We start from the raw sequence: 23,815 nt of genomic DNA on the forward strand, positions 1-23,815 counted from the left end.
AGATTTTTCAGACAGTTACTGAATGCAGCATTTGTTGACACAACACTTTTTTTTTTAAACCATCACATGCTTTGACTATTTGACTTCTCTTCCTGCTCTTCTGTGCAAAGTCATATCTAAACAATGTGTTGCTCAATATGATATGATTTTACTACAGAGCCAAACTGTTATTAAACAAATGGTCCAACAATCAGCACCTTTAAGGACAGTGATGGAAATCCATCAACATCTGTATTATTTATTTTATTTTGGACAAAATATACGTAGTATTATTGTATATATATTATTTTATAAATAACTGTATATATTCCGTGTTAAAATAATTTTCCTTTTTTATTTCTTTCTCTGGTGCTACTTTTGTATAGATTATAGAGCTGTAATCTACATTACATGGTACTGAGTAACAACAATAAAACCTGGGATCTTTGACTCCTGAAAAAGTGACTAACTGAACCTTGAAATAAGATTATTTTAACTGCCTTTCTCTCACGACGCTCTGATTTTTGGAAGCACAATCACTGCAATAAGTGGACAAAAGCATTTAAAGACATAAAACCTGTTTGATGGAAAAAAAATGGAGTCAAAATCAATTAGAATTAATTACATTAAGATGGCGTCTTCACATCCTGACAGGGCTGATGAGGTACAGTATGTAGTTAAATTAAAGGCTCAAGTGGAGTGTGGGTTAATATGCAAACAAAAAAAATGTATTTTTGAGTAAATAAACAGTTAATTACATCCAGTTACATCACGTGATGGATATTAATAAGAGCCGCAACTACAAAAAGGGAAAATTGTTGTTTTATTATTTATTTCTCCACATTATGCAAAGAAATTCACCAACAGTGAAATGACATTAATTTCCATTAGGATAAAAAAAAGAAAACAAAAACTTTGCCTCTAAACAGAATAAGAAATCACTGACAGTTACAGCATTGTCCCAGAAACCATCACAGACCATTCGTAGAGGATATTCATCCACCGTCAGCGAACGCTACACATTTAAGCAAAGGAATGTCATAGAGAACAACAGGTTTTCATACAGTAAAATGTAACTGGTACCATTATCGATAACTATGGAGCGATCCCCTCACGCAGAGCTGCAGGCAGTCGTTTCCTCCCTTTTCACATCCTAACTGGTCCCTTTAAATGTGCCTACATTGGAGTGGATGGGGACACAGCTGCAGCAGCTTAGCTACAGCGGCTGCACACTTGACCCTGCACCCAAAAGATGCATTTCAATGATATCACACATTGTAGCGCCACCGAGGTTTTTAACTTCCACCCCCCTTTTTTCCTCCAGCTCGCCCTGTTGGCTCATTGATGCACAAACACAGATGATCTATTAACCGTCACCCTGGTCCAAATACAGCATCCAAGTTATTTTCTAGTTAAGACACATGTTCATGATAAATTGTTAATTGTGTTTTAAGACATTAAAAAAAAAATCTAGTTGCTGTAATGAAATATAGTAATTTTGTAGTGTGTCAAAGTGAGGAGAAGCAGCATCCTATTACTCATCGTACACCCCCTCAAAGACTGTAAACAAGATATCCACAGATTCCAGTAAAGAAAATGCTTGTGTCTAACATTTATCACTCTAAAAAGGTGTGAAAACCCGTGCTACAAATATGCAGCACGTGGATCTATCTGCCCAGTACGGTGGCCAGCAGGGCCATTCGGATGTACATGCCGTTCTCTGCCTGACGGAAATACGCGGCCCGAGGGTCTGTGTCCACCTCGGCACTGAAAGACAAACGCAAAGGGAGCATAAGACTACATGAAATAGGCTGTAATAAGTTGTAGCTCGTAATTCACAATAAATCGATATGTAATGATATTTCTGAGCTCTCATAACATGACAACAGCTGCTATGATTAGTCGATTCATCTGCAAATATTCTGATAACGATGAGCCACTTAAGTTGTTTCTCAAAGCAAAAATGAGAAACAAGCACGAGTTCCAGCCTCACAAAGAGTCAGAATTCTTTGGTTTTCTCTGTTTCATCAATGTGATCCAAACATTTTTTGGTTCAAGGCAAAACAAGCAATTTGAAGTTGAACATCGTTGAACTCTGTGAGCATCTGACTGGCATTTTTCTAAACTCTGAATCAATCAAATTCACCTTTTACAAAAGGAACCCCTGGAGTTTTAGCCAATTCTATGAGGATGTATGATGGTTCTGATTGGGCCTTACCTGATTTCATTGACTCTGGGCAGTGGATGCATCACCACCATCTTCTTTTTGGCTACAGTCATGATGTGAGGGGTCAGGATGAACTGGCCAAAACACTGAGAACGGGAAAAAAAAAAAAAGTCACAATTGTCCTGCTTCTATATTCAGAAAACACTGCATGTATATAGCAAAATAAAAGCAGACAGGATTAAATTACACATTACAGTTTCATGTCATTATCTGTGTCTTAGATCTCATCAGTCACTTGTTGAGTTAAGGACATTGATTTTGGGATAAAGGATTTCTCAAACACATTTTCAGTAGCCAGAGAGGCTCAGACTGGCTGCAGAGAGTAGGAGCCTCTGCCAGGACACTCTTTACTCTCAGTAAAGTCAAAGTCAAAGGATGGCTCACTACTTCACTTTCACTGACACGATCATAGATAGTTAATTCTTAGATCAATGCTTTAGGTGACAGAGAGGATCAGCAGTAATAAAGTGCTGGTACATGTGGAAAAAAACCTCAGAACAATGCAAATTTAGTGTAAAGTTTCCTTTAAAATATGTAATTTATGACTCCTTTGCGGCCTTAATCTGAAGAGACAAAGCGAGAGCGGCTGATGAACTTACAGCGTTGTACTCCTCCTCAGATGCAAACCTCTCCTTCTGGATCCTCGTCATGTAGAGGACGTCGGTCTCAGGCAGAGCTTCCTCGATGCTGTCAAACTCCTCCTGCAAACAGGTAAAACACACCATCCTGTTTAGTCTCAGTGTTCTATCATTTGCTTTTGTCAGAGTCAGAAAATAACACGCAAGAAGTTAATAATTAGGCTTGTTGTTGTCACACTGTAATGTTCAGTCCGCACCTGTTTGATGCCCTTTGAGGCCACGTAGCTGATGATCTCGGCCGGCATGTGGAGGTCCTTGGGAGCCACGTAGCGCAGCGTGATGCGGTACTGAGTCAGCAGTTTGGCGAGGGAGTGAACTGTGCGGCCATGTTTCAGATCCCCAACCATAGTTATCTGATGTAATGAAAACGTGAGCCATAAAGATTTTCTCTAACGAAGCTTGAAACTAAATCAGAACATGGGTTGACGTTGAAGTGGCAGCTGGACTAGAAATAGTCTGCCGTCGCTCACCGTCATGCCGTTGACCGTCCCCAGCTCCTCTCTGATGGTGAAGACGTCCAGCAGGGCCTGGGTCGGATGCTCCCCCACACCGTCTCCAGCGTTGATCACAGGCTTACGGCAATGACGTGACGCACTCTGAGCGCCACAGAGGGAAACAACGAAGACAGAAAATATGATGAAAGCTATGCAGTTACAGAAAACACAACACACAAGTACATACAGTATTTATAAGACTCAGCTTCAACGCAGAGAACGTCACTTATGTTTACCTGTACTTATCAAGTATCTACATTTGAGATTCTTAAAGATGTCACTTCTGTTTGTTGATGAAAACCATAAGATGCAGCTGAAAGCTAATTATGTGGGACGAGTTGGGATTTTTCACAAGTTTCTACATTGAATGAGAGAGAACAAAAAGAAAGCACGAAAGACCAACATACTCTTATCAGTGTTTCAATATCAGCACAGATGTTGACTGATAAACATGCAGAAAAGAGGCCAATGATTATTAACTGATGATTTTTTAACTGTAAAAACTGTATAAACCTCAATCACATTTTTTTAAGAAACTACCTCCAAGGGATGTATACCAAAACATCTGCTTGTATCGTGTGTGTGTGTACAAATAACAATGCAAAAACTGAACCTAAAACACACTTAAATCAGCCAGGAACTGTGAAAAAAGTAAGATTATTTGATCTCCAACACCGATTTAATGTCATTATTTGTCAAATGTCATATTATTTGTTTTGCACACAGCAACAGGTGGTGAAGTCACACATCTAATCGTGCTGGATGTTACAAAAAGGCTGAATGAAAGCTGGAACACACCTCCACAGCTCCGGGTGTTGGGTGTCGGAGCACCAGAACGTCGGTGTAGCAGCTCATGGTCTGGACAGAGTCGGCCAGAGATTCTCCTTTCTGTGTGGATGAGGTGGACTCACTGAAGTGGACGACCGAGCCGCCCAGGCGCTGCATGGCCGCCGCGAAGGAGCTACTGGTGCGAGTGCTGACCTCGTAGAACATGGACGCCATCACCTTACCCTGGACAGTAGGGAACAAGGGACTAGCTTTTGAGCTGGGCCAGAGGCAGACTTGAGATAGTAGGCAGTAGTACATCTTCCCAAACCCAAATGTGTGTGTGTTGCTCAAATACAATTTTGTTTAGAGCCACAGAGACGCTAATGCTTGCTCTGTTAGTTCTCTTGCATTTCTAATTCAGTGAGTGATAAAATTAACATCTTTGTTTGTCTTGTCTTTGTGAAGAGGACCAACCTTCAGGATGTCTAGACTTCGTTCCTTCTGAACCATCATACGCAAAGTGTGGGCAACATTAAAAAGATGCGAGATCTGAAACAAAGAAGGAATAATTTGCATTAAAGTGTCATTGAAGTGTCAGATATCAAGTAGTCGTTTCATTTTTTTAGTGTTTTCTACCTGCTCCTTGCTGAACTGCCTGACGGACAGGATGTGCTGGCCCACCAGCAGGTGCAGCAGAGGAGAGGTCTGGAAGTGGGACGCCTGTCCAGCAGGTATCGGTCCTGGTCCTGACTGAGGGGACAGAATCCTGGACAGAGGAGGGGGGTGGCTGTAGCAGTCACCGGCACCGGCTGGCGGGAGCATAACCATCTCTGCAGAGGACACAGAGACCCAATGTATCAGAGTAAATAGAAGGCAGGTGATACATTTCAAAGTAAGAAACGTAAGGTTAAGTTTATTTCCACCTCTGAACAGCTTCAGCTTTGTGCAGATGGTTTAACTGAGCAGGAAAGTATGAAACCTGCACTACAGGAAGCATCTGAGCTTCTGCTGCACAAGAAATGTTTATGTCCAATCACCAGCATTATGGGAGTTGTAGTACCTGGTGGTAGTCCGGGATCAGAGGAGCGGTGGATGCGAGGTGGCAGCAGGTAGCGGCTCTCTCCTGCTGATCGGCGAGGGCTGGGTGCTCGGGTTCGGACCGGGCCCTCCCGGGGAGGAGTGGGACGTGGGTGCTCTGGAGTCTGAAGCACAGGAGATACACAGTCAGACGACATCTACCCACAAAACAGCAGTTTCTTCTACATGTTAATATCTGCTGCTATTAACCAGCATCCTGGGTGGTTCACAAATAAAACCAAGTTTAGAGGAGTAGAATAAATGTACCAGTATTACTACACGTGCTCCAGACTAACAAACACTGAGTATTTGCTTTGAATTCTTCAGTTTCTATCACAGCTGTGCATAATTATTTTTCCCCACTTAGAATACCATGGGACTTTCTTTCACAGGTTCAGGAGGATGGATTGATCCAGCGGGCCAAGTCTTCACGTCTTCACCATAGCCGGGAGGCACCAACACCTGACAGACAGAAAGAACAACAGCTTTAAAGTTTTCCACCAATCAAGTGACATAAAAAAATATTCCATAAAATTCTGTTTGTGCACATGTAGGGAGGCAGGTTGTGTTTACATTTTCAAATGTAAAATGATGAACTACACTATTAATATTTTCTCATTTTCCAGCATTTGTGCACTCCTTAAAATAAGCTACATCAGCATCATAATGAGCCAAACACAGACCAAAAACCACATGTTTAAGAGAGAAATCTGCATTGACTGAAAAGCAGGAGAGCAATTGGAGATTTAGTGTTTACTTTTGCATGTAACTGCAAGTTTTTAATAATAAGTACAAGTTATAATAAGTTTTTAATTTGAAGTTTTTATAATAATTTCTTTAGACCACAATAAATGTTACAAACAAAAAAACATCCATTCAAATAGAAAACATTCACTATAATCCATAAACATATTGTTATTGAATCATGTTTGTGTGTGTGACTGCTGACCTGGCCATCAATGTAGGCCACCTCTCCTCGTAGAACCACACGGCGGACTTTACCCTTCACCTTCTGACCCTGGAAAGGAGTCCACTTTGACTTAGTGAACTGCATGGCCGGAGGAATGACCCACTCCTGCTCCAAGTCCACCTGAAAGAGTGTCAAGGATTAAGTAATTAAAATAGAAGTGTGGGCATTATTTGTCAGATTATGAGTTGGTTTTAGCAGGACGTAGTGAACAGGTATCATGTTTTATCAGTGTGTACCTCCACATATGTGTTTTCCTGGACAGGCAGGTTGAAGATCCTGCGTGGGTTGTCATAAAGACGCCTGATGATATCATCCAGAGTAAGACGTCCATCACTGACAGCCGTCAGCAGGAGCGGCAGCATCGTCTCCAGGCCGGGGAAACCTGGAGGAGGGTGGTCACTGTTCTTCTCCTCTACGGAGTGGGGAGCTAACCAAAACAGAAACAAAAGAGTTCAGGAGAAGAAATGAACAATCTACCCTTAGCTTCGACAAACAGACCGATTTCTGTGGTCGGCGACTTAAACCGAATGTGCGGTTACTGACCGTGGTCGGTGGCGAAGCAGTCAATGATGTCCAGGTTTTCCCAGAGAGCCTCCATGTCCTCCCTTGTTCCCAGCATGGGTCGGACCTGCGCCCGTCCATCGCCGATCTCTGCCACATTATCCTCACAAAGGAAGAGGTGATGAGGCGCCACCTCACATGTGACCTGGATGCCCTTCTGCTTTGCCGCTCGGATGATCGAGATCTGAAAAAGAAGAAGAGATAAGAAGTTAATAAGAGAGACCTTGGACATGTTCATTACTTAAGCTAATAATCTAAAAACATATCTTTGAAAAAAGGTATTGAAGATATTCTCTTTTTGGTACTATAGCACTACAAATCATTGCCTCAGCAGCCTCTATAATAGTTGTAAAAAAGCCTTTTACCTCTTCCTTCTTGGCCACATGGCAGATGTGGACTGGCCGCTGGTAGAGCTGGGCCACCATGAGGATCGCAGCCACCGTCTGCTTCTCAGCGTGAGCAACGATGGGCATCAGCTTGGGCCACTTCTCAAAGTGCTGCACAGAGAACCACAAGGTCAGTTCAGTGAGCACAGTGGGACATGTAGACACTGTTTTTTCTCTACAACTCACAGAAATTAACTAAAAGTTCAACTTGAGCTACTTAAGCGGTTTGTTAAAGAGTTCAAAAATACTCCGTGGCTCGGCCTACCTCCATCCAGAGAGACACGTTGTCCATCTTGAGGGTGGAGTACGTGTCGTTCAGGTACATCTTCAGGCCGGCAGCCTGGCTAGCGATGGACGGCAGGACAGCGGCGTTGTCTGAAGCGGCACCCACATACAGGGCGTAGTCGCACCGGCAGCCTGCTTTGGCCAGCTGATGATAAAACACAGGATAGTTTTCTTTCATTTTACTCCTGTTAAGCTCAATTTAACACTTGGAAAACAGACCACCAGAGAGGATCTCTAAAAAAAAACAAACACGATTAAACCAAAAAGAAAATCTGGGCGTACCTTCTGTACCAGGGCCAGAGTGCCGGGGTCGGTGATGGCAGGGGACGTGTTGGGCATCGCACACACCATGGTCACTCCTCCCGCCAGAGCAGCTGCTGTACCGGAGGAGAAATCCTCCTTGTGTGTGGCACCAGGCTCCCGCAGGTGAACATGCACGTCGATCAGCCCTAACAATCCATCACAAAAAACAGATTTTACCTTGTTTTGATATTTTTCACCCAACAGTACATACATTAGCAGACACACAAAGATTCTAATTATCATCACTCCTATCCTGGTTTCACACTGAACATAAAGTAGTTTGATTACTCATATTCCTGCATACATCATCCAAACAAAATACTACGATTTGTTTTATTTATCAATGTTGCTTGAAATGAAATTCATCGTGGCAATGATGGCAAAATAAGATAAATATTACCCGTCAAGACGTCACAATTCAGTACATCTTTATGCGAAAAGACATTTCTTTCAAAGCTCATCTATTTTTGTAGTGCCATCTAAATGTTCCTTCTACAAATGACCTGACATTAGTTCAGTCTGTTCCCCATTTTGAAGTTGCAGACAAACTATCAGAGCCCCTCAAAGTGCCCACGATCAGCCAGAGAAGATCAACACATCAGTCAGTCAAGAGCTGCTTCTGCTGGCTGCAGCGACTTACCAGGCAGACGGACCAGCGTCTGGGATGTCATGCTGTCAATATGAGTTTTCACTGGCGGAGTCCTACCGATCTGACGAAGAGCCTGAAAACACATCATATTATGAGTAATCATATTACTGAGCTGCCAAATAAGAGTCTAAAAGCTTCTGCAGTACTAAGAGTTAAACAACCAAGTAAACAAAAAAGCCAAGACATTTTCCTCACCTGGACAAAGAGCTTGGTGCACTTGATATCAATGATGAGTGGGACAGAGTAGTCGATGGCCATGCGTCTCGTCCTGTAGCCTTTGGTGACAAAGGAGGAGAGCCTGCGACCTCCACTGTTCCTCATGGAGAGGTTGATGACCAGATCAAAGTGGTTTTCCTCCAAGTAGTTCATGATGCTGCGCTGCTTCTCTTTAGTGGGACACTCGCTGTCATCCTCCTCAAATGGCCAATCCACTGCTGTCACCTGGAACAGGAAGCATCAGACATAAATGTCAGAAGTGACAATAGTTTTTCTCTTAGGTTTCATTTTAATAGTAAAATAAAGAGGAAAAATAAGGAAGAATATGAGATTTCTGACTCCATAGTTAAGAGGTTTTTTTAACACCAACTTGCTGTTGGTCGATCCAAGAAGTAGCAAATGTGTTATTATAGGACAAAGCTGTAGAGAGCGAATACTTAAAAATCAGAGGTTTCGCTATTAGGGGACGTCTGCTGGTGTGATGAAATAATTCTAAACATATTTTCAGGTACCTTGACTCCGTGCTCTGTGTAGAAGTCTGCAGTACCCAGACTGGCATACAGGTCATAACCCAGAGACTCCAGAGCCTGCACGGTGGGCAGCAGCTCACTCTTGTTCTGGAAACACACAAAACACAGGAAACAACTTATAAGCTTTAGTGTCAATGACTCAGTTTGTATCGACTGTGTGTGGTCTGTCAATATTTGTTGATATGGAAAATGGCTTGATAGAAATACTTTAAGACCTTGACTCACAGATTAGTTTGGAACAAACAGCTTATTTCTACATGAATAAGTGGCCTTTCATTTCATTGTCTAATTATTAGTTAGAATATATGTATATGCAAAATTCAATAAATATTTTTTTTTTCTAGCTGGACCAGCTGAACACAACAACCCTTTCTTCAATCCCGACTGACAGAGCGTTTAATGTCGGTCACTTCCTGTAAGTACCTTATAACTGCCAATGGAGAGCAGGATGTTCTTTTTGGGGATCTTGAAGCCTGTGGAGAGCATGGCTTTGAGGTACGCCTCGTATCGGTTCTCCCCAAAACAGGCCACCTCACCAGTGCTGGTCATCTCCACCCCGAGCACCACATCAGCTCCGGCCAGCCGGGAGAATGAAAACTGAGGAACCTGGAGGACATGTGGCATATGGTTAGGAGGAATACATGATGCACAGCTGACAGATAGTTTCTCAGATTTAAGTAAAAAAGTCTCCATAGAGGCTGAAACTACTGACAACAGGTTTCAAGCTGGACTAGTTACCTTGACTCCAACAATTCCTTTTCCTCTCATTAGGCCCACAGGCTCAACGTCCTCCCCCATAATGGCCTGAGTTGCCAGGGCAACAAGATCCACACCCAGTGTCTTGGATATGAAGGGGAAGGAGCGGGAGACTCGGACGTTGCACTCAATCACCTTCAGCTGGTCATCCTGGCAGAAAAAGCACAGCATCATCACAGTGTTAAAACACTGTTAACGGAACAGCCAATGATTTTATACCACAGTGCTGTTATTTTTGACCCTCACTCTACCTTCCTCGCCTGACTGAGTGTCTGCTACAGTGTGATGAATGATTTATCTTTATCTTCATCAGCATTAAGAGTAATAAATGACTAACAGGCAAGAAAAGTCTGATAAAGTGAGTTTGTTTTTCGCCCGATTTATTCTTTGTTTTGCCCCAACAAATCAGTAACAAGTGACATCTGCCAAATATCATTTTTTGAAAAGACAAACGCTGCTTTTGCAGTTTGCAGTTTTTCCAAAAACAACCAAAGAATTATATGCATTTGTGATTTGTCATTTTTCAGGGGTGTAGCTAGCTCGCTACGTAGAAAGATCAAGTCCCCAACAACAAAGCTCCCATTGCTGGACCTGAACCAGCTTGTGGAAACACTTTGCAGTCAGAGCAGTGGAGCCATTTGAGTCGCTGTACAATTCAGAGAGTGTGTGTGACTGGTGATTCAGAGATCTGACATCAGGCTAAGCTTGTTTCAGTAATTAATATAATTACATTTTGCACTTTGTTAACTGTACTGTCTGTAGCCATATGCTCCATAAGACAGTCTAACAAAACAAATCATTTAAACACTGCCTACCAACAGTGTAAAATATATTAAATTCCTTCAGCTCTAAATACATCCTTAAACATTTCACCATGTCAGAGCCAGAACGATTCTCACCTTTGCAATCAGCTGCAGGTTGAAAGGTCCGGTGACCTGCAGCTCTTGGCCGATGGCATGGACGATCATCTTAATCCTCTCAATCGTCTTCTGATTGAGATCCTGGGGTGGCGTCACCAGTGTGGCATCACCAGAGTGAACGCCAGCGTTCTCCACATGTTCAGACACCGCGATGGCCATCACTACCCCGTCACAGGCTACGGCGTCCACGTCTATCTCCTGGAAAATGTCACAGACACATTGAACTCTGACTCTAATTTGATTTTATAAAATTAGAGCTAAACTCCAACTACTGAGAGTCTCTCCTTCTAACCTTGGCCTCCTGTATGAATTTGGAGATGACAACAGGGTGCTCCTTGGACACAGCTACAGCGCTACTCAGGAATTTCTCCAGGTCACTGTCACCGTAGGCGACGTTCATGGCGGCTCCGCTGAGAACGTAGGAAGGACGAACCAGACAGGGATAACCCACAGTCTCACAAAACTTCACAGCAGACTGGAGAAAAAAAGAAACAGATGTGAAGACCATGAAATATTTTGTTAAAAACACAAACTTGTCTTCCTAAAAATGCAGAAAAAAAGCTATTTAGTTTTGAGATATATTGTATTCTGTTCTACCTCAGTGTCAGAGAGCTCCTTCCACTGTGGCTGGCTGATCCCGATGGTGTCCAGCATTCGGGAAAACTTGAACCTGTTCTCGGCACAGTCGATGAACTCCGGCGAGGTTCCCAAGATGCGGCACTGCTGACGGTGCAGCGACATGGCGATGTTGTTGGGCAGCTGGCCTCCCATGGAGAGGATCACTCCCTCTGGGTTTTCCCTCTCGTAGATATCCATCACCACCTGAGATACATGTAAGACACGCATTAACCTCAAAGGTGTTCCTCTTAAAACATCAACACTAAATCTTCTCCTAAAGATGTTTGTTAATGTCATTACTTTCTAATTAGTGGGAAAGTCTCACCTCAAAGGAGATCTCGTCAAAGTAGAGGCGGTCACACATGTCATAGTCTGTGCTGACCGTCTCTGGGTTGTAGTTCACCATGATGGTCTTAAAGCCCATCTGCAAGAAACGAGACAACATGACATATTGTTTTAAACATTTGGTTAACTGGTTGTCAGCCACCATCTTATTTTCATGTATTTCAAGTATACAATGAAATAACAAAATCTAAAGTTTAATAATCAAGTCAACGTTTTGAAACAGGGACATAGAGAGGGGTAGACAGTCCATTTAAAATCCTTTTTAAATAGAATAGAATTATTAATGGCACATTAATTATGCATTTTTTAAAATGCATAATTTAAAATCTAATTAATTGTTATGTACATACTGTTCATCCACTGATTACATCAGGCTACTTGTTTAAGTATCTCAGTGTGACTCCATTGTGGTTATTAACATGCAAAATCATAGTACAGTCAAAGCATAATGAGCTCATGTAGGACCGACCTTCCTGAGCTCTGTGATGCACCCGACTGCACACCAATCAAACTCCACGCTGCTGCCGATGCGGTACACGCCCGAGCCGATCACCATGACGTGCTGGTCGTTGAAGTGCAGGTCGTTCTCTGTGCCGTGGTAGGTCAAGTACAGGTAGTTTGTGTAGGCCGGCCATTCAGCCGCCACTGTGTCGATCTGCTTCACTACAGGCAGGATGGACCAGTCGTGGCGCAGCTTTCTCACTACAAGCTCTGTGCTGTAGGAGGAAAAAAAAAAAAAAACGTCAGACCACCAATTTTGGTATAAATGAGAACAAACTGATGAAGAAATGTAAACACAAATATCATTTTGTAGTTTCTGCTGCTTCATATCACTCCACGTGAAGGACCAGTAAGTATTGAGATGACAGAGCAGGTTTGTGTTATTAATCAGTATCTCAGTTTTCCAGATGAGGAGACTCATTTACTCAAGCCTCACACACAGTGAGATCACCTCCATACATCCTGCATTCTCTTACTCTGGTCAAACATGGATCTACATTTAGCCTAAAAAGTATCAGACAAGGTGTCCTGTGGCCCATCTCGTCTTTCCCACTCACCTCTGTACAGCTTGTGCTATCTGCTTGTCTGAGAAGCCGAGCTGCTTGGCCTTTCTCATCACCTCCGGAGGCATGGCACTCTCATCCTGGTGGGAAGAACGATGTTAACAAACTTTGCTGCTTCCTTTTCTTGTTAGCCTCCTCTCATCAGTGACTCACCTGGTTGTAGGTCTCCAGCAGGCGCTCATGGTCAGCGATGTTCTTCATCTTATGGAGGAACCAGCGGTCGATCTTGGTGAGCTCGTACAGCTGGTCCACCGTGTAGCCGGCTCTGAGGGCCGCCGCCAAAACAAAGATTCGCTTATCTGTCGGAGTCTGCAGCTCCTGGTGAGGACGGAGGGCAAGAGCGAGGCATGTGAACAACTATCGCTGTGCGGTCAGCTTTCAGCATCTGGCCAAATACTCTGTTAACTGTGATGACATCAGCCACATACACAGTAACAGAGGAGATTTGATATTAGATAGTGGTAACATTTAAGAGGGGCTCACAGTGCTCCAGTCACAGCTTACAAAGAGTAAAAACAAAAAATAAGGGTTTAAAACTGAGGGGCACTTTTACCTTTTCAGAGACAGGCTTGATTGTGTGGTCAAAGCCAACACAGTTTTCATCCACCATCCTCAGAGCTTTCTGGAAGGCCTCCTCAAAGCTGCGGCCAATAGCCATCACCTCACCTGTTGAGAAAAAAAAAAAAAAAAAAGTATGTCACTGTTGTTCTGTGTTAATGCATCTTTAGAAGACAACAGGCTACGGTTGAGCTCATCAAATCCACATTGAAAATTATGAGAAAATATAGTTCACTGCCTCTCACCAACACTTTTCATGGAGCTGCCAATCTTGGTGGAAACCCTGAGGAACTTGCTGAGATCCCAGCGAGGCACCTTCACCACGCAGTAGTCCAAACTAGGCTCAAAGTTTGCAGTTGTTGAGTTGGTAACAGAGTTCCTAAAAAAAAATAAATAAATAAAAAACACATTTACAGATTTTCATTGAATCACACAGGAAAGAAAAAACTGGAACAGGAAAAACTGATTAAATGAGACAAATGACAAATGCTGGCTATCATTAGAATTTATTTTACACGGCCAAACCTGAATTTCGAATAAACAAAGCCATCTACATATTAACACCTGCTTCTACACAGGAAAGCTCTTTTTCCAGTTTAACACTCACTTCTACATTTCAGAAAAACAGCAGTACTCTTAAATCAGGGGTGAGGGATGATTTTCTTTTTGCATTTATTAAAAGGGAGACATACTTGAGTAGTGGCAGCGGGATCCCCAGGCCAAGTTTAGCCGCTACATAGGCCAAAGGATAACCGGTCGCCTTACTGGCCAGGGCTGAACTCCGCGACAGACGGGCGTTCACCTCGATGATGTAATACTGCAAAACATCAGCATACACACGTTAGAGCAGAATCTGTTTATGTGTCTGTACTTCAGTGTCACTGGAAACAAGCCTGTGTGTATTGGTATGAACAGCAGACAAAGTTAGTTTGTGTTTTTAAATACTGTGTGCATACCTGCTCAGACTCTGGGTTAAGAGCGTACTGGATATTACACTCCCCTACGATGCCAAGGTGCCGGATGACTTTGATGGCGGTGTTCCTCAGCATGTTGTATTCATGGTCATTAAGCGTCTGACTGGGCGCCACCACGATGGACTCTCCGGTATGGATGCCCAGAGGGTCAATATTCTCCATATTACACACCTGAACAAGAAGATCGTGTCTCAACTATACTGTCACGTATCATAAGTTATGTATGCAACATAACATGGAATTAGTTTTGACAACATGTCTCCTCTTTACTCACAGTGACACAGTTGTCGTAGGCATCACGGACCACCTCGTACTCGATCTCCTTCCAGCCTTTCAAGGACTTGTCCACCAGGACCTGGGAGGTGTGGGCGAAGGCCGATGTCACCAGAGAGGTTAGCTCCTCTCCGTTATTAGCGAAGCCCGAGCCCAGACCACCGAGAGCGAAGGCTGAACGAACCAGAACAGGGTAGCCTAGTCGCTCTGCAGCTGCCACGGCCTACAGCACAGTGAAAAAGGCACATTTAGACAAAGTGAAGAGGGGCCGATGGATCCGGGCTGCTTGCTGCAGTGTATTAATGCGTCTCCTCACCTGCTCCACAGACAGTGCTGCTTCACTGGGGGCAACATGTTCATTGATCTCCTCCATTTTCTCCACAAAGATCTTCCTGTCTTCAGTCATCTCGATGGAGGCCACCGGCGTTCCCAGAACCTTAACTTTGTACTTCTCCAGGACGCCCAGCTTGGTCAGCTCCACGCCGCAGTTCAGAGCGGTCTGACCACCGAAGGTCAGCAGGACTCCGTCTGGACGCTCGTTCTTTATCACCTAACCACAGAATATGTACCCCATAGAAACAATTACTGTATGAACCACACAGTGTTCTTTCATTTGTTCCGAACTTTAAACCTTAATACAATTCTTGGGTTCAACCAAAGGTTACACAGATGAAACAAAAGGTGGAAGAAGTCAGATTCTGGATCCCCCCCCCTCACCACTGTAGATACTATTGAATGTATAATTAACGGAGTTCGTACATTTTGTTCTGACTAGAATTACAAAAACCTGTCTAGGAATTTCAAACCCCCAGTATTTCCACATATTCTCTCTTCTCTTTAATGACAGTCAAAAGAGTTCATCCTTACCTGAGTGACATACTCCGGTGTAATGGGCAGGAAGTAGACTTTGTCCGCCAGGCCTTTGGAGGTCTGGACAGTGGCAATGTTTGGGTTGATCAGCACAGTCTGGATGTTCTCTTCCTTCAGAGCCTTAATAGCCTGGAAAACAAAACAAAACAAGATCTAGCATTCACACCTCATACATAATAACTGTCTGGTCATGTGTTGCTCTTTTACAACCCTTAAGAAAAAATATATAGTAAAACGTTCAGAGGTCCAACGTTGGACTACTCAACACCTGATTATCTTCCCTCATAGGCTCCTAATTTGCAGCCAAAAATAACTTTTACAACAACAACAACGTCGCCACTCCGACCAGAAGGTATTCCTGACAGACCTGGGAGCCAGAGTAGTCAAACTCTCCAGCCTGGCCGATGGACAGTCCTCCAGAGCCCAGGATGAGGACCTTCCTGGGTCGGAATACGTCCTCAGGCTTCGGGGACCCCGGGTAGGTGAGGTGGTCCATCAGACGCTGCTTCACTGGAAAAAAAAAAAAATCACACACACACACAAGAGATTCATTTTGTTGCTCCTATTCATAGACAATTACTGTTATACACTTAAACACAAGTAGACAACAATAAAAGCACCAGCACAGTAACAAGTGTGTTACAACAGTGTAACAGTTAATACTCAACTAGTCGTCTACTTAAAGCTCTGAATTAACTTTAACTTACATAAAACTCTTCTGTAAGGAGGAAACAAGACAATCAAGGCTTATTTTAGCAACAGACAGAAAGAAAGTCTCAAAAATAGCACTGTGATGATTAAAGACATGATAGAAAGACTTAATTTGTTGTTACCAGATTTGGTAGTCTTGCCCTCCTTGTGGTCTTTCACGGTGTCGAGGAAGACGTCAAACAGGCCGACCAGGTCTGTGGGACCGGCCATGTGCTCCGGGTGGAACTGAACACTGAAAAATGCACCACAAAAGGCTTCGATCACATTCACATACGAGTCTGCTCAACTCATTTTTGCCGTTTCTGATGCGTACTCTCACATCAGCCAGCGCGGCTGAGCCCGTTACCTGAACAGGGGCTGTGTGTTGTGCACGATGCCCTCGTTGGTGTGATCATTGGCGTTGGTAAAGAGGACGTCCCAGTCTTTGGGCAGGGTGTCGGGGTCGACAGCAAACCCGTGGTTCTGACTGGTGATGAAGCAGCGATCTGTTCCCTTGTGGATGCACGGCTGGTTGTGGCCGCGGTTACCGTACCTGAAACACAAAAGAGAAGAGTCAGTTACATGATGTACTTTAAAACAAAAACAGTATGTGGTCTATTTGGTGCTGTCCAACTTTAATATGAAACGATATGACGTATATGATCGAGGCCACCAGCTGCACATGGAAAGATGTGAAGCTGAACACATTATAATTAGACATTATTTGTGGTAGTAGCTGCAGTTGTGTTAATGGAGCTATCCCATGATTTAATGTCTTATCAGAGACTCTTCCGATGTGAAAAGTAAAAGAAATCCACTGGAATAAGTACGATAGGTTGATATTTTCATCTAAATTGTAAAATGTGGCTGTTATTATAGATTATATAAAAATATATATACCAGCCATCAAAAACCTCAATAAAAAGTCAAACCGTAAATTACTTTAGTTAAAAAATAAAACCTAAAACATTCTGCCGTTATCTTCAAGCATTGTGGGAGTTCTGTGCAACAGTGTAAGAAATACATCTTTGCCATATTAATGTCAAATTGCCAAACCATTTTTCCAATATTGTTACTGAAAGATTCTAGTTCACTGAACTCTAAATTCCTGAATCAAAGTATCCTTTTAATTTCAAGGATAAAACGTATACAGGGTGTTGTCATGTATAACCAAGTCAGCAAAGGAAACATTTAGGTGTTAATATAATCCAGCTACATTGGATTATCAGGTCCAGGTAAAGAGGAAACATGTATTGGGATCCAACAAAAAGAAAACCCTGTGAACTAAATGTAATTTGAATTTCTCTGAAATCCCACCATCGTGTGCCAAGGTGGCAGCCACATTCCTCCGGTGGAGTAATGGAAACATTTGATGCCCACTGTGACCTTCGCAGCGAGCCTGATAAAGCTCCCATCAGTGAACTCTCAGGGGAAAAAAAAAAAAAACACCTCCCTAACACCACAGATGTGGCAGTGAGGAGCGGACGGCCGTGTCTTGCGCGCCGGCTTGTTTGTTCAGTCTTATTCATAACAAGGGCGGTCAGGCCAAACACTCGGCTGCACACACAGGAGAGCCCAGACTGCTGAGAACAGCAGAAATCTGCAGTTCACATCACAACTCTCCCAAAGAAAGTGTGCGGGCACCAATGTCTGTGTTTCTAGAGAGTGTAAAAGGGTTTTGAAGAGGTTCCCGGACGCAGGTCACTGAGGGCACATTTCTGTCTTTGTCCTGTTCCAATAATCTTCTATAAGCTTGGCAAGAGACAGCCGGAGCTCCAGGCGTGAGTGCATACCTCACTTCTTCTTCTTTAGAGACTGACTGTTTCAGCACTGGGAGATATTTACAGTTTTCCCAATAAATCACAGCAAAATGTAGCTACAGACTAAAGTATTTCTCAACTCAGACAGTGAATGATAACGTCTGTGACCAATTAATCAACATTTTTTAACACTCAAGGACATATTGCTCAAACAGTTCTTTACACAAACATTGTGGTGTTAATCAAGGATGGGAATTGGTAAGATTGCAATCATCAATTCTCCTTGTTGTTTCTGTATCGATTCCCTTATTGATACTTCTGTGTAGAAAAAAAAAAAAAGTAGGCCTCCACACCCTGTATAAGTTTTACCCTTGAAATTAAAATGATTTTGAGCACTTTGATTCAGGAATTTGCTCATTTCAGTTGTTTCCTGGTTGAGTTCGGTGAACTAGAATCTTTCAGTAACAATATTGGAAAAATGGTTTGGCAATTTTACATTAATGTATTTTCTAATTTTAGTACTTACACTGTTAACTTACAATCATATCCTGAACCTTTGGAATCTAAATTATTTAGGTGTATGCAAGTGTTCACTTTGAGGTACTAACTTCATCTTGTAGGTCTTCGATCCGATGACTAAAGAGAGCAGCTGGTGTCCGAGGCAAATACCGAAAACTGGCTTGGGATGTTCCACGCAGACCACCTTCCTCACGTTGCTGATGGTGGTCTGACAGAGCTGGGGATCCCCGGGACCATTACTGATGAACAAACCATCAAAATCTACCAAAGACGAGAAAATAAATCAAATATAATGCTTGTGCTACTTCTATTTAGGACTGGACAAAAATGATGTGGCCTTTTATTGCCTGTGTCTGACTTTATTTGTTGCATAGAGGGTTAAGCTTTGCAGCGTCTAAAGCAGAAATACACTTCTTTATCTCCAACTTCACAGCCAAAAGGTCACAGGTCAAATGTCAGGTGGGAGTTTTGAACCTTTCTGCTACTGGTGCTTTTCCTCCAGCTGTGGGAGTTGTCTTGAAACAAACACAAACATTGTCCCATACTTTACTTCTGAAAAGGGAACGTTTAAAACTTGCTGACGTCTTTGAAAACACTTAAAACATAGTGCTCACTGAGTTTTATGCCCCAGTCAGCTGATGTGCTGCTGTGCGTCTGTGCACTGAATCAAGCAAGGCCATAATCAGCAGAGGTAATGTGTGACGGACCTGTGCTGTCCAGTGGGTGGTCCCAGGGTACCACAGTAACACAGGCTCCTCTCTCAGCCAGGCAGCGGATCTGGTTGTATTTGATGCCGCAGTCCACCATGGTGATACGCAAGCTGCCGCTGGGGTTGAACACTCTGGGCTCCTGGAGACGATTCAAAAGGGGAAATAGCCAGATAATATAATAAAACTAGGTAGTCAGTAATTATTGTTCTGTCTAAATGTGAGCATTTAAATGAAGCTTTATATTGGTAATAAATCCTAAATCAAACCACTATTTGCCTGATCTCGAGCCGGGACACTCTGCCTCTGTCTTTGCACACATTTATATAACTTCATAAAGATACAAAGGCATAAAGCTCATAATCTAGTATTTAATTGCAGAGTTCTTTATATGTTGAGGGTTTTTTTTAATTAATTTGGAGCTACCTTCATTGAGACCTCCTGGACCAGGTTTTTCTGGTCCGGATTATCAAATGGGATGCTGTCCTCAGGAGTCCCGTCCACAACCAGCTTCCCCAACATGGTCCCCTTTTCTCTGATCTTTTTGGTCAGACGGCGGGTGTCAATGCCTTATGAAAAAATAAAAAAAATATTGAAAGAGATGATTTAACATTTGAGGTTAAAGGCCTGTGTTTTTTTGTTTAATACATTCATTTATATATCAAGCGCCAAATCATTTACACCAGTACTTTTAACTGTTAATTCATTTATTTACTATTAAATATTAGTATTACTTTGATTTAGATTTTCTGACCTTGTATCCCAGGAACACCTTGCTCTTTGAGCCACTCGTCCAGTGACCTGACTGAGCTCCAGTGACTGGGGCTCTCCGACAGCTCTCCGATAATCAGAGCAGCAGCGTGGATCTTCGACGACTCAAACCACTGTGTGAGACAAGAAAAACACATAAGTACGAGGTGCTGCTATGAGGATGTCCCTTCCATTAGTCTCAATTCAAGGCCTCGACCGCTCTCCTTGATAACGGCCCACCTTGCTTAGTCCAAACTCTCCGTCCTCGTCCTTCGGTACGCCATAGTTGCCGACCAGAGGGTAAGTGAGGGTCAGCAGCTGGCAGCGGTAGGATGGGTCAGTAAGAGCCTCGGGGTATCCCACCATGCCTGTCTGAAACACTAAACACACAATATTCCTCAGTGCAGTCGGCTCCGTCACATTCATGCACACATGCCACACTTACACAATGAAATGTTGGTATTGTGTGTTGGCAGTGTTAGAGGAAGACATTGTCAAAACACTCAAACACTTTTACATTTTATTTAAGTAACAAAAGTAAAGTAACATGTAAGTGTTGATTAGTACTGGCACCAATCTGCTGGTAATTCTGTACTAAAACTGGGCCTGAATCACAGCATCCAGATGTGAGGGACTCTACTAAACTACCAGCAGAGGTTTCCTCCATTCTGCTGCGTGTGTATAGTTTATCCTGCAAAACTACACTGAAAAATCCATCACTTTAACGCTGCCTTGTCCATCGGCACATGTGCATGGTTCATAGAGCAAACACTGGCCTTTAATACAAAACAAAAATGCCTCATCTTTAAGTTGGCCCTCACAGTTCAGCTTTCAACTAGTTGTTCTTCACAATGCTTTCTTGTATAACTATGGTATTTATTTGACATCCATCTGCCATAAAAATACCACAAGTGGTAAAGAAATGAAGAGGAGCTGTGAGGAAGCTGACACCAAAGCTGCCATATTTGGAAGTGGCATTTAAGAGAAGACAGGACATTTCATGTGGCATACGTGACTCATGCTAGATGACAACATTAGCTACCCCCACGTTTTAATTGACAGATATTTGAATGGAGTTTGGCGGCGCGGTCCTGTGGGGAGAAGGGAAGGTAACGTGAAGTTTGGCGCTCTGTAACTCTGATCCACGTTAATAATGACACTTTAGGACACTAGACAGCAAAAGACACACGGAACAAAGGTCCACCTGAAATTCGGCTGGGTATACAGGTGGATTTCGCACGAGCTAGCTAAAGTAGCGGTGATAACTTCATAAATTAGCTTAAAGTTCAAAGAGGACTCACCAACTTCTCCCGACACTGACACATTGGCACCAAACAGGAGGCCTTTGAACGTCGTCCCGTCCTCTAAAATCAAGGTTGCCATGTTTTATATTTGTTGCGTTTCCGTGAGCGACAATGCTGGAAATCAACCGGATGATCGATGGGTGTTTCGGAGAAGTGATGAGCTCCGGTCTCCACGTGAAACTCACGATGGAGATGACGCTCTGAAAACAACCGTTAAACGCCGGGCAGAGTTCCGTCCGCCCGATAAATGACTCCGGGGTGAATGAGGGGGCGATAAAAACCCAAAAAACGAGTTTAGATGGATGATTTTCTGGATAGTCGGACGGGACGATGCGTACAAAGTGTTCCACACTCGCCGCCAGCAGCGTGGAAGTCGGCCCGCAGCCTGGTGCGGTAAGTTTAACGCAAACACGCACCACGTTTCCGTTTGGTAATTTCAAAATAAAAGCCACACTGGTAAAGTAATCATAACTACATGTATATGACTGTCAACCTTTTAAGAACCCTTTTTTCCTTTAAGTAAAATCATGGGGGATATAAAACAGACTAAATGGACCACAAGGAACACATTTCTCAACTTAAGCCTAAATGCAGTTTATTAATGCTTAAATTAGATTAGATATTGTTTATTGATCCCTCAGTGGGGAATGTTTAAATGGTTTGCATGTAATAATTTAAGTTCATATGTAAAACAAAGGTAACATGATATTTACAGTTTGCACAACTTGAAGGATTTGCAGTTCATATTTACAATAATGCCATAAGTTAATAGTTGAATTCATTGTGCTTCAAGGCTGTGGATAATTTAAGGTGCATTTGCAAATCTTTGGGAATAAGTTACTGTGCATGCACACCTACCACAGTACAGTTCTACTTTCCTCTTGGATCTTTTGCTCTATGTGCATTATTGTTGGTTTATATGCATCATAAGTTGTAATAAACATTTGCAAGTGATTTCTACACTTAAATGTTAGACTTTTATTTGAAAGCAGAATCGCTTCTTTCCGGTATCATCGTGAACCTTTACGCACCTTGGCGTCACTTTGACGTCATCACGCTGGCGGGGGCGTACCTACAGCAGGAACTTCTCAGCAGCTGGACTCGAGTCTGGGATGGCGATGATATCTTTGATCTGATGTCTTTGTCACTGGATTATAATTATTAATGTGCTAATGTGGAAACATCACTAATGCTGCAGCTAAAAAGTGGTAAAGTTAATTTCAACTACTCAACATCCTGCATTGGTAGATCAATCTATAATAATCTATAACAGGTCATTTATGTTTTGTATTAATCATCTGAACCTGCAAAGTAACCTGAACTAATGTTGTTAAATAAATGATGTAAATCACAACTATAAAGTAGCATAGTAGCATAGCAAGTAGCAGAAATACTCAAGCTAAGTACAAAATTGGACTTAAGTACACTACTACTACTTCTACTACTTGAGTAAATGCACTTATTTATAATTGCACTACTTGTTTTTGAAGTGTATTTAGTACTCAGTGACCCTGATGTACCTGCAAACCAAACAGTTTTTGTTTGAAATATATGATATACGCATCTATTTTCATATATCTGAACCTTTTCAGTTTCCTCTGTGAGGAAAGTGAATTTTCCCAGTGTGGGATGAATAAAGTCTCTTGTCTTCTTTCAACACAGTTTGACTAAATCTAAAAAGTGGCCCCTCACTGATTAATAAAAGTCTCAGCCTTGTGTTTGACCCATTTTCTAATATTGGGGTTAATGAGCAGCCTGGATTATGGATTATCAGGTGTTTACATTTTTCAAAGACAGCAATAAGTGTGACCTTCCTCCTCAGGTGCTGTTTATCCACCACAGTTTGCTACTGAACTTTTTTCACATGAGTAATTGGACGATCGTGGGGTAACGTACCTTCTTCAGGGACACTTTAACAGCAGCTTTTTACCCCTCAAATGTCATTTATTGTTGTCATTTATAAGACAATTTTACTGCTGAATATCTCATAAAAGTGCCCTTAAATCCTGTGCTTTATAATGTCTAAATAGTAATGAATGCTATAAGAAAATATACACAAACTTGCTCTTTGGAAACTATGCAGCTCCATATTATACAGTAAAGACTACATTAGTGTAACATTACACATTGCACATAAACCACACTCTTAATAACACCATAAATTGACAATAAAGAGCATGTATTTCAAATTAAGGGCTGAAATTAAGATTTTTCTTTTCATTTTGGCCATTGGAGTGTCTCATATATCCCTTCAAAACAACTTACATTGATGAATAATATTGAGATGTTTTAAATTGCATCTTAAAAATTAAGGGGAAATGTCACAAATATGACATTTCACCCACTTTCTTTATCAAAGGCTTTTTTAAATAAAGGCGTTTGGTTTTTGCCTTTTCAAATTAATGAACAACTTATGGGATCATTTTATGCATGAGGAATATGAGGAATACACCACTGGCAGTTTGACAGATTCTAAAAAGATTATAGATTATTCAGCTGTGTTATAAAATCATGATATAATTCTAATTATATAATTAATATTATGAATTACTCTCATCCATGTTTGGCATGGAAACATGGGATATTGTAATAAATAATTAATTTTCTGATAGACTTACATGGAA

The 23,815-nt window shown here is 42.3% G+C and overlaps 1 protein-coding gene across 1 annotated transcript; it reads right to left on the reverse strand.

The window, feature by feature from the left end:
• Nucleotides 1-821: 821 nt before the first annotated feature.
• Nucleotides 822-21,443, reverse strand: cad (carbamoyl-phosphate synthetase 2, aspartate transcarbamylase, and dihydroorotase). Its single transcript, XM_070849008.1, has 44 exons — nucleotides 21,189-21,443; nucleotides 20,128-20,267; nucleotides 19,892-20,021; nucleotides 19,564-19,706; nucleotides 19,138-19,279; nucleotides 18,520-18,691; nucleotides 16,519-16,704; nucleotides 16,295-16,404; nucleotides 15,829-15,971; nucleotides 15,459-15,590; nucleotides 14,908-15,141; nucleotides 14,593-14,814; nucleotides 14,301-14,489; nucleotides 14,037-14,161; nucleotides 13,590-13,723; nucleotides 13,340-13,452; nucleotides 12,940-13,104; nucleotides 12,781-12,866; nucleotides 12,192-12,438; nucleotides 11,703-11,801; nucleotides 11,357-11,581; nucleotides 11,052-11,234; nucleotides 10,739-10,957; nucleotides 9,822-9,989; nucleotides 9,507-9,689; nucleotides 9,066-9,170; nucleotides 8,533-8,778; nucleotides 8,329-8,410; nucleotides 7,668-7,834; nucleotides 7,366-7,530; nucleotides 7,080-7,211; nucleotides 6,697-6,898; nucleotides 6,390-6,580; nucleotides 6,133-6,273; nucleotides 5,556-5,645; nucleotides 5,167-5,308; nucleotides 4,743-4,936; nucleotides 4,581-4,655; nucleotides 4,137-4,349; nucleotides 3,315-3,440; nucleotides 3,042-3,197; nucleotides 2,806-2,907; nucleotides 2,198-2,292; nucleotides 822-1,746 (listed from the first exon to the last, which is right to left on the reverse strand). The coding sequence occupies exons 1-44, from the start codon at nucleotides 21,268-21,270 to the stop codon at nucleotides 1,647-1,649; spliced, it is 6,696 nt and encodes a 2,231-aa protein (XP_070705109.1). The 5' UTR covers nucleotides 21,271-21,443; the 3' UTR covers nucleotides 822-1,646.
• Between the last annotated feature and the right edge of the window lie 2,372 nt (nucleotides 21,444-23,815).

The sequence above is a fragment of the Pempheris klunzingeri genome, chromosome 18 (assembly GCF_042242105.1).
Source record: "Pempheris klunzingeri isolate RE-2024b chromosome 18, fPemKlu1.hap1, whole genome shotgun sequence".
Classification (NCBI taxonomy): Eukaryota; Metazoa; Chordata; class Actinopteri; order Acropomatiformes; family Pempheridae; genus Pempheris; species Pempheris klunzingeri.